The sequence below is a fragment of the Cornus florida genome, unplaced genomic scaffold, assembly GCF_030987335.1.
Source record: "Cornus florida cultivar Cherokee Brave unplaced genomic scaffold, ASM3098733v1 CherokeeBrave_3.0.0_Hap2_Chr08, whole genome shotgun sequence".
Lineage (NCBI taxonomy): Eukaryota > Viridiplantae > Streptophyta > Magnoliopsida > Cornales > Cornaceae > Cornus > Cornus florida.
This window is the reverse complement of record NW_026775578.1, coordinates 86,820,676-86,832,037: the sequence shown is the minus strand read 5'-3', so window position 1 is coordinate 86,832,037 and position 11,362 is coordinate 86,820,676. Positions and strand designations below refer to the sequence as shown.

Sequence of the window (11,362 nt, the reverse complement as noted above, 5' to 3'; positions counted from 1 at the left end):
TGCAAATGTGTTTCATTTTAATTAAATGTCATTTGTTTATTTCATAAAGGGCATTATGGACTTTTTGTTTTACAAATGGCATATATGGTATTTAATTATTTTATAAATGGCAAAGTTGACTTTTATTAGGCAAATGGAATAATTGACATTTAGAAATAACGGGAGGATTGGTCATTTTGCTTGGTCTTGCATTTGACTAATTGTGAGCTTGACACATGGGGGTTCACATGGCCACATATTGTGTGTCTGTGTGTGATGAATTGAGTATTGCATTGAGGGAGATAGACATAAAAATAACTCAGCAGAAACTAATTTCGTGCATTTGGCTTCTTCTTTATAGTCACTTTTATATTGCTCCATTTGAGGTCTTTGTGTTAGGAATTTGAAAGGGGTGTGTGAATGAAAAAGGTTCCTAAGGGAGAGAGAGCTTCCTTGAGGTTAAGAGTTGTGCACATTTTATTGATTCTGGGCTGTCAACAAGGGTGTTGAAAGAAGAGGTGCGGGTGTATTTTATAAAGGAAAGTGTTCTTCACCTTCTAGTTGCTAATTTTGATCCATTTTTGGTGTGGTTTTGAACTGTTTAGCAAGTGTTCAATCTTTCCTTGAGGTAGGATTGTCTAACCCTCAATTCCTTTGCCTTTACTGAGTTGATTTCGTTCAAATTTTTAGTTGCAAAATGTATACAAACAAAACTAAAATTCTGTGCTGCTGAGACTTAATTACACGCTACTGTTTTGCTCAAAATCATGTAAATTCGTAATTTATCTTTTAGAGATGATTTGATATTATGATAATATAGTTAATTAGCTTTCATTGACAATTGGTTTCACTTAAATTGGTTGAGAAATGAATTTATTATGAATTTTTGAAGTTAGAATGTTCTTGCTGGAAATTCTGGGTTGGGGCAGTTTCTGTCCGAGTCATTCTTATCAAACCTGCTTTAAATGGTAAGTTATTTTGGTGAAATAAAATTTTATCTTGAAAATATAGTCTTTGAACTTTCAGTGGCCTTTGGATTCACTCAATTTGGATGAAAATTGAATTTACTATGAATTTTTGAAGATGGAAGCTACAGGCTGGAAATCAGTTTCTGAAAGATTTTTGTTTCTTAAGGTTTCTCCATGAAAAGGATTGCTACAGTTTGGAAAGAGTGGCAAGTTGTCCCCTCGTTTAATTGGGCCATTTGAGATTTTGGATCGAGTGGGCGAGGTTGCTTACAGATTGGCATTGCCACCACAGATGGACAGGGTCCATAATGTGTTTCATGTTTCGATGCTACGGAAATATGAGCCAGATCCATCTCATGTATTGAGTTTGGTTGATGTTGACATTGATGAGGATGTTTCTTACGAGGAGGGACCCATTCAGATTCTTGACACTTGGGACAAAGTGTTAAGAGGTAAAACGGTGACTCTTGTGAAGGTTTTGTGGCGACATCACGGTGTTGAGGAGGCTACGTGGGAATGGGAACATGATGTTCGTTCTGCGTATCCGAGTTTGTTTTCTTCCCCAGGTATGTCTTGATTTCGGGGCGAAATCCTTGTATATTGGGGAGAATGTGAGGACTTCCATTTTTATCATTTTCCGGACATGTTGGCATTCATGCATTTTATTTTATTGTCAAAAATTATGATTTATTTTGCAAATGTGTTTCATTTTAATTAAATGTCATTTTTTTTTTTATTTCATAAAGGGCATTATGAACTTTTTGTTTTACAAATCGCATACATGGTATTTAATTATCTTATAAAGGGCAAAGTTGACTTTTATTAGGCAAATGGGATAATTGACATTTAGAAATAATGGGAGGACTTTTTGGTCATTTTGCTTGGCTTGCATTTTGACTAATTGTGAGCTTGACACATGGGGGTTCACATGGTCACATATTGTGTGTGTGTGTGTGATGACTTGTGTAATGCATTGAGGGAGATAGACATAAAAACAATTCAGCAGAAACCAATTTCGTGCATTTGGCTTCTTCTTTATAGTCACTTTTATATTGCTCCATTTGAGGTCTTTGTGTTAGGAATTTGAGAGGGGTGTGTGAATCAAAAAGGTTCCTAAGGGAGAGAGAGCTTCCTTGTGGTTAAGAGTTGTGCACAGTTTATTGATTCTGGGCTGTCAACAAGGGTGTTGAAAGAAGAGATGCGGGTGTATTTTATAAAGGAAAGTGTTCTTCACCTTCTAGTTGCTGATTTTGATCCATTTTTGGTGTGGTTTCGAATTGTTTAGTAAGTGTTCAAGCTTCCCTTGAGGCAGGATTGTCTAACCCTCAATTCCTTTGCCTTTAGCGAGTTGATTTCATTCAAATTTTTAGTTGCAAAATGTATACAAACAAAACTGAAATTTTGTGCTGCTGAGACTTAATTACATACTACTGTTTTGCTCAAAATCATGTAAATTCGTAATCTATCTTTTAGAGATAATTTGATATTACATTAATATAGTTAATTAGCTTTCATTTAGAATTGGTTTCACTTAAATTGGTTGAGAAATGAATTTATTATGAATTTTTGAAGTTAGAATGTTCTTGCTGGAAATTCTGGGTTGGGGCAGTTTCTGTCCGAGTCTTTCTTATTAAACCTACTTTAAATGTAAGGTATTTTTGTGAAATAAAATTTTATCTTGAAAATATAGTCTTTGAAATTTCAGTGGCCTTTGGATTCACTCACTTTGGACGAAAATTGAATTTACTATGAATTTTTGAAGATGGAAGCTACAGGCTGGAAATCAGTTTCTGATGGATTTTTATTTCGAATTTGTGGATCAAAACTGTTCCAATTGGGAAGGGATTTTGTTAAAATAAATTCACACTCTCAAAGTACATTGTTTAAGCTTTCATTAGGCTTTAGAATCACTCAATTTAACTTAGAATTGAATTTGTTATGAATTTTCAAAGATGGAAGTATCATGCTGTGTATAAACTGATTTGTTGTTTTGGAAACTTTGGGACATGACACAATTGTGCATTCATCTTGCATGGTCATGGGATTAAGGTTAGAATGAAAAAAGAAGTGAGAGCATCTCATTAAAATGATTTTGAAAACCGGATTACAGGGAGGTGCCTTGTATCCGTGAGTTTAGAAAATGGAATTGAATCAATGATTTTAAAACCGGACAAGGAGTTGCCTCGTCTATGCAGTTAATGGGAATCTAGAGGAGACGTAGGGAGTGGCTCTACGCGTAGTTGTGTCACTAGAGCCCCAAAATGATCACAAGGAGTGGCCTTGTATCAGGGATAGATGACTAACTCTCTTCTCGTGGTACTGGGGAGCAGCTCTGGGCAGATTATATTAACTTTTGTGATGGAAATGGGATTTTGGGAAGTGAGAGGTGTCAGTAACATTAGCATTGGTATTGGCATTGCATGACACTTCATTTTATTATCTCATATAATATGTTGCTTTCTCGAGCCTGTATGACCCCTTTATCTTTTATCCGTTCTTTGTTTGGATTCACGAAGGTATTAAGGAGTGCGCTTTAGGCAATTCTTACTGAGCTGTGGTTGCTCATTCCTATTTTATTCACATATTTTCAGGTCATAGCATGGATGGTGTGGAGGGTGTTCCTCCTCAGCTATAGACAGAGTTGGGGCTGGTGTTGTTGTGTTATATTCCGTATAATAGTCTATGTTTTGTATTATTTTTCTTTACAATATTTCTGGCATGTAATAAATGTTATTTCGGACTTTAAAACTTTAATGTTGTAATATTTGCATCTTATATATTAATTTTTAGTCTTGTTTTTGTAAAGGGAAATAGATAGGTGGATGTGTGGTTGAGACAGGTTACAGGAATATGATTTTGATTTTGAGACTGTGATTGTTTATGTCTTGTGGTCATAATCCGGACTACGTTCAAAGGGCGTGACAGGATGAGTCGTCAACAGGAGTAGGATTTCTTTGATTTTGGAGTGGTCGAGTTCTCTTGGGATAGCGGGGAGGTGTAGCCTTCTCCTTAGAACGCCCTTCCCGAACTTGAGAAAGAATGTCACTCCCGAATCTCCTTGTCGACATGGACGAAGAGCCCTGTGGTGAGGCTTTGTTTTTAGCACGCTCCTCCTGAACCTTGTCAATAATATCTTTCCCAAACTTTCGCCCCGACGACATGCTAGGTGAATCTAAGTCGCAAGAAGGGAGGTTAGTGTTTCAAAAGAGAAACAACGGAGGTTAGTGTTTCAAAAGAGAAACAATGGGAGTCATACAGAGTATACCTTCTGTAGATGCTTGACACGAAGAAGACACTACACCCCTACAAAGTCCAGCAGTGACGAGTGACAATGGGGTCACTAAAGAGGAAAAGGACCTTAGCGAATATTGAATGGCTCTGTTTATGTTTTCTTCTACTTCAACTGGCGCATCCAAAGAATGAAAACCTAAAAAGGAAAAAAACTGTCATCCGCCATGTAATAAAATATGCATGCATAAGTAACTCACCATTGAGGTCTACTTGACCCCAAGTACGGGGAACGGAAAATCCTAGTTCGGCACCGGTATCTTGGTCATAAAATTCTCAGTTCCTTCTTGAAATGAAGAAGAATTGGCTTCTCCACTCCGAATTTGATTTAGATAGTACCTCAATCAAGGGACACTTACATCGGCTAGTTAGGTTCCACCACAATCGATCTACCTTCGTTGGAGTATAACATAGCAAGACCTCACTAATAGTTAAAGGAGGGTTACTGCATGCCTTCCATAAGATAACACACCCTATTAAGGCTGATCTAAAATAGGGTGAAGTAAGAGTAGACAACACACCCTATTTTAGATCAGCCTTGGAATTCTAGGCGTTTGGGGTCAGTTGTCTGGGGGCAATTCCAAGGAAGGAGAAAAATTCCCTAACAAAGGGGGAAAAGGGTAGACGTAACCTAGCAAGAAAGGCACATTCAAACAGACAAATTTCACCATTTGGAGCCTCAAAGGCTCTTTCATGGAGAAAGGGAGCCCGGATGTGGATACAAGAAGGAATGAAGTACAGAAATTGAAAATGTTTTAGATCAGCCTCCGAAATTAAAGACTGAACGTTGTCTCCCATGTCCACATTAACACTATCCATCACATGGAAATAACAATGTAAGAAAAAGACATTTACCTTGAAAAGTGATGAAAGGTTATGAAGGTAGCAGCTTACTCTTCTATACTCTTTAAATAAAGAGAATAGGTGAAGAAGGAGTGCATACGGATAGTTCATTTTCAAACAAAAAAAATAATGGTGAAGGCGTGCCTAATTTCTTAGACTTTATCTAATGCCTCTGGTGATGCTTCAGTAATGGTGAAGGCGTGCCTAATTTCTCAAGCTTTATCTGATGTCTCTGGTGATGCTTCTGTGCACACAACTGTTGCGCCTACTCGTACTTCACTTTTCTGACCTGTAAGAGTATCTTACTTTACTTTATTTTGTATATATATTATGGTGTGATGCCTACTGCTATACAACATACAAATGTTGGAAGATGTGCCATATGGCAGCCTCCGACGCTGCGACGTAGCAGCCATACACCTCTCTATAGCAGCTTGCCACGTGGCAGCCTCCTACCACGTGGCAACCTCCTCTACGTGTGCCACGTGCCAGCCTATCCTAGATGTGCCACGTGCCACGTGGCGGCCTCCTGCTACGTAAGCTACCTCTTTTAATTGAAAAGAATATTTTGGCGCTTGAAGGGAGCTTTGAACCCATGACCCTTGGCACCAAGGTGGAGGGTCTTAACCATGTGGGCTACAGAGCCCATGTGCATTTCTGCAGCAAATAAAGTATATATGTGTTATTTTTACTTGTTGGACAAAAATAAAAAATATATATAATAGTGCGAATATATATATGGCATAATGAAGAATAAGTTAGGGAATAAATCTTTACATTCTCTGCGTTCGACATACAAACCCGAGAATGGGGGGCAACTGATGAGGAGTCTTCAGCCAGGAAGTTTGACCGTCACACAAAGCTGTAAATCAGGATAAACTCCATTATCTTGGATAAGGATAAGAATACGTTCTCCCTTTCGTGTTGGAAAAATATAAGGAATATTACACCTCCTTCAATACAACTTGACACCCCTATAAAGAGGGCTTTCGGGTTAACATAAAAGGTACGACACAAATCCCTAAGAGAGCTTTGAACTTTCTTTTCACCCTCCTAATCTAGCACTGACTTGATCGTCGGAGGCTCTTAGGCCAGTACCACTCCGGTACTCGATCATCTTTCTCTTCCTTTTTCAAGTACGACGTTGCTTCGGGTCGCGATATTTGAGATTACATTTATTTTCTATCTATAGATTTTTGGATCTTGATATCAGTTTTGGATACTCTGAGCTTTACATTAATAGATGCCATGATTTTTGCCCAGTTCTCAGTTCCACTTCTCAGTTATGTCATTGATGCATATGCTGTGACAGTTGTTAGTGTGACGATTTTCAAACAGGTTTTCAGAATCTAAGTTTGGGGGTGCGCCTTCCAAAGCTGAGCTTCCATTGCCGGGTCCTTTGTGCTTCACCCATTTGGTATACTCTTTCCATTATCTGTTGCTTCTTTGCCCATTGAGGACAATGCACATATTAAGTTTGGGAGTGTATTTGCAGACTTTACATATCACACTTACTTTCTATGCATGTGATTTGATTTGAGAGTCTTGGACGATGATTTTGATCTTTCGAGGACCATGATACTTAGAATTTAAAAATTACTCGACTTGAGAGTCCAATACTCCTTGTATGCCTTGTGAATGCCATTTAAGAGTAAATTTTTCGAAAGATTGATATTTTGCTTTCATTTATGGTCCACATCATCTTGATTTTGTGATTGTTTTGAGATTTACTCTAGGATTCTACACTAGCACAGGCGCACACTAGCATTCATTTGTAGTGTACATGCTTTGTTGATTATTGAATTGGTTATATCCCAATTGAGCTAGTAATGCATTGAAAGCTTTCATCTTGGCAAAAGTGGATAACAAACCGTTTTCATTGAGTAGCCGGGACTCTAGCCTCATTAAACTCTAGGTTAATAATTGAATGAATGAAAAAAAAAAAAAAAAGTGAGGACTTCTTCCAAAAGGTTAGAAGTGAGAAATGATTAGATAGAGGTTATTTTGATTTGTAGTCTAGTTGATTTGAGCTTGTAAGTCCTTAGGGATGTTTAAACACCTAATGCCCTAAAGCCGTCCGGTTTGGAAGTCATTGACCTAATGCTCGACCTCATGGATCGCTAGAAAGCTTAATAGATCAACACATTGCACCATGCTTCCATCTTTAATCCTCTAGGATTAGAAAATAAAAAATAAAAATAAAAAAAGAAAAGAAAAGAATAAGCGAACCTAGTTGAATAAAGCTTTAATAAAAGGTCCACTCTATATTTTGATGAACGATATTAGATTTGTGTGTTAGTTTTAGGATAAGGATGTGATCATTTCTCTAGTTAGCTTAGATAGCAACATATTTGATGTCAGTCCACTTAAAAGAATTCTAAAGTTGTTTTGATTTGTATGATCATTTTCTTGATGTGTGGAAGACCATACTTGCTTGGTTGATGTTGAAATTTTGGAATATTGCTTGGAAATGGTTGAAAAATTGCATACTTGAGGTAGTTTTCTCCCAATGCTTGTTTTGTATATTGGTGCCTCTTTAGTGAGAAATAGCTCAAAATTTGTGGGTATCATTTCTGGAAACCCTCACAAGACTTCACTTGTCCACTAGGGGTAACCTAGGGGTTTAAAAGGCTTGTTGCATACGCTAAATGCAATCGTGTTCCCTATGAAAGTGGTGCTATCATTTTATTGCTTTCTAGGTCATAGCTACTTAGTTTCTTATTTCTTTATTTTCCTTGTAGTTTATTGCTAGGGACTAGCAATATCTAAGTTTTGGGGTGTGATGAGTGCTCAAATGTGACGCATTTAACGCCTAAGCTAGGGTATTTTAGTCCATTCATCTATCTTACTTTCATATTTTAGATACTTATTTGTGTTTTTGTTTATTTTAGGTTAATAAAGTTCAAACAGGATAACAAGAGCCATTTAGCTTTATTTTGGAACTAAGGAGCAAAGTTCAAAAGAAGCCAAGAAAAATGTACCAGGGAAACTTCGATCGATCGAAAGGGAATCTCGATCGATCGATGAAGATTACAATCGATCGAAATGAGGCGGTGCCAGCTTAGCAAAGTGGATAAGGCCTGGAAGATATTTTCGAGCCACATCAGCTTCGATCAATCGAAGCTAAGTGTTTGATCGATCGAAATGCCTGCTGGCAGTGAGCTGTCTAATTCCCAAGTGTGCCGATTTCTACCTAACTTGTGTAGCGGCGAATTTCCTCCAATCAGAAGCTGTAATTCTGACTTGGTCTTTACTCAAAGGAGTGTGTAATTGATTTATTGAACATTATTGTATCATTCAAGAGAGATAGAGATAGACATTATTGTATTTTTGGGGATTTTAATTGTAATAGATGTTTTGACCATGGATAAATATAGATCTTGTGATTTCTACTTGATTTGCATGGATTAATGCTTTCAATTGATCATTTGGCTCTAGTCATATGTCTATGTATGCTAGAATCGATGTTCATGTTTTTATCTCTAGATTTAATGAATTTGGTGCATGTCTATGTGTGTTGATAATGTAAATCTAGTGAAGGTCAAGGCATGGTGCTTAATGGAACACTCTTGTGCTTTATTTGATGGTTCACACTTGTTTCTTGATGGATTGTATCATATCTCTAGTTTAATTAGTTTAATTTCATGTCTCTATCCTAGTTGTAGTGTAATTGCTTTAATTTCTTAGGTAGGTGAACAATCCATTCTTGTTTCTTGATGTTCCATGCTTATGAATGCAAAGAGTGCATATCTCTAGATATTTGTGTGTGCATTACTTGTGGTTTAATTGAATGGATTTTGGTCTCATTTGATAGGTTGTGCTATTCATTGAAATTGACTAGACAATCTATACTTATTTGTCATCCATGCTTAGTTTCAATTGGTGTCACATACACTCAAGTTACAATTTAAATTTCCCCATTAATGTACAATTGCTAGTGTTTGATGAAGTGAAGCTTAGTGGTGACTCTAAGCCCCAAGACCTCTATCCTATATCTTTTCCCTACATTTTAGATTGCTTTATTTTTACTTGCATTAATCTTTTAATTGCATTGTAATTTAATTAATCAATCACCAACAATCTTTGATCACTCAAACTACTAATCTGACATTAGTTTCCATCACAAATACACCTCCTTTCCCTTGGGACGATCCTTACTCACTCTAGCTATATTTTGTTAATGGGAAGTGGTAGTGGCATTTTCTAAATTTAAACTTGGCCACTCTACACATTTTTGCATGCTTTGGTCCAAGACACACCATTCACGACTTACACTTATGTGCTTATTCAAAATTTTTTTATGACCTGCATTATTTATTTTAATGACTTATTTATTAAGTCGTGTATATGGTGCCAAAATTTTATTTCCCTCGCACAATTGACACTTATTTTCCTATTCAAATTTGTTTTAATGACTTACATTATTTATTTTAATGACTTATTTGTTAAGTCGTGTATATCGGCCAAAATTGTTTTTTTCCCTCGCACAATGGTTTATGGAAAAAAAAATTACCCGCGTTATGCCCATTAATACGGGATCTTAGCACCTAAATCTTCTAGCCAATTAAATCGTTTCCATCTTCCTACTGTGTAAACCCTCCCATTTTTCTGAGGCAAGGCGATTTGGGAAGAGAAAAAGCATAGTAGATGCTTAGAGCTATACACCCCTCCCGTTATTGCTGCCAAGATAGCGAGATCAGGATATGACGATTGAGAGTACGCTAAAGCCATCTACACCAGCCTCTCCGGATTTTTGGCTCTCTAAAAACGCCACATCAGCTTTTCCAAGAGCCACATCAGCAATTTAAAGAGTCACGTCAGCAGTTTTCACTCTCCAGAAACATGCACTCCATCAGGCTCTCCGAATTTTCGCTCTTCAAAAAAAGTAATAATAAAAAATTAAAATTAAAATTTTTTTTTAACTTTTCCTAAACGGCTATATTTTCTCAACGACAATATTTTTTAACGGCTACACATTTTAAATTTAAAGAAAAAAATTTAATAAAAAACCAAATTTTAAGGGAAAAAAAAAAAAGGTAAAATTTGAATTTTTAAACTTTTTTTTAAAATTATAGCCGTTGAGGCACTATTTGGTACTGTAGAAATAGTGCCTTAACGGCCAAATACACTATTTGGCCTACACGTTTAAAATTTAAAGCAAAAAAATAAAAAAATAAAAAAACAAATTTTAAGGGGAAAAAAAAAAGGTTTTTTAATTTATTTTTGGCCCAAAATTTTTTTTTTTGGATAAACAATGCCTAAACAATATATTTTTTATTTAATAAATTTTATTTAATTTTTTTTCCCAAAAAAAAGAGCTCTAAATAACCTATTTTTATGTTTTTTTTTTTTAAAAAAAATTTTTCTTAAGGCACTATTTGGCTACTGTACAGCACTGTTTGGTCAAAAAAGCGCCGTTTTGCATTAGGAAAAAAAAAAAATAATAAAATAAAATTCAGCGATCGCGGGCCAGCTCACTAAATACCACGAGCCGGCCCGCGATCACTAATGGGCCCCATTACTTTAAGCTAGCCCGCTGGAGGGCCTACAGTGCTAAAGCTTCCTGGATTTGGGCTACAGCTAGCCCGCTGCAGATGGCCTAAGTTTTGGCAAAATAGCAAAGGTTTGCTTTCTCTACCCCCCTCCTCTAGGTTTACACTTCAACTACTTAACAACTAATTTTCTTTGTTATGTTGTTTAGATCTATACTATTCCGTCCGTATTTCACAAATCTGCATATGGTTTCATTTAGTCGATGATGGTGAATCTTTTAGCACAATTTCAGTCCATAAAGAACTCCAGTGATCATCGTAAATTCTAATATCATTTACCCTAATTTCTATTTCAATTTTTTATTTTGCCTTTGAAATTTGATTTTCAATTTTATCCAACAGATCTTATCTTTTGAGATTTCCATTGAAATTATGATAATTAATCAATAATTCATGAACATCAATTTCTCATCTACAAGCAAAATTATTACTCTTGCAGTTATTCACTTCTATTGGATTAAATTTCTCTCATCCACTGATTGGAGCAATTTAGGGTGAGTAAATTCTAGATTGCTTTGACTGGAATTTAGAAAATGCTGGAAAGAAATACTTTTACCATTCTTTTTTTTTTTTTCAATCCCCCCTCTCGCTGCAGCGAAGCACTTATTTAGGCTACTTACCATTACTTGGGGCCATAGCTTGCTCATTTTAAATAGATAAAACCAATATTGTATGTTTTGAGGAATTTCGTGCTGTTGGTTTAAGCTCAAAGTGTCAGACAATTTTCATTAG

General features: G+C 36.3%; 1 protein-coding gene across 1 annotated transcript; it reads left to right on the top strand.

Annotated features, from left to right (window-relative positions):
• The first annotated feature begins 307 nt into the window (after nucleotides 1-307).
• On the top strand, nucleotides 308-3,729 carry LOC132268710 (uncharacterized). Its single transcript, XM_059769508.1, has 3 exons — nucleotides 308-607; nucleotides 1,114-1,513; nucleotides 3,539-3,729. Exons 2-3 carry the CDS (start codon nucleotides 1,240-1,242, stop codon nucleotides 3,580-3,582), a joined length of 318 nt encoding a protein of 105 aa, XP_059625491.1. The 5' UTR covers nucleotides 308-607; nucleotides 1,114-1,239; the 3' UTR covers nucleotides 3,583-3,729.
• The last annotated feature ends 7,633 nt before the right edge of the window (nucleotides 3,730-11,362 follow it).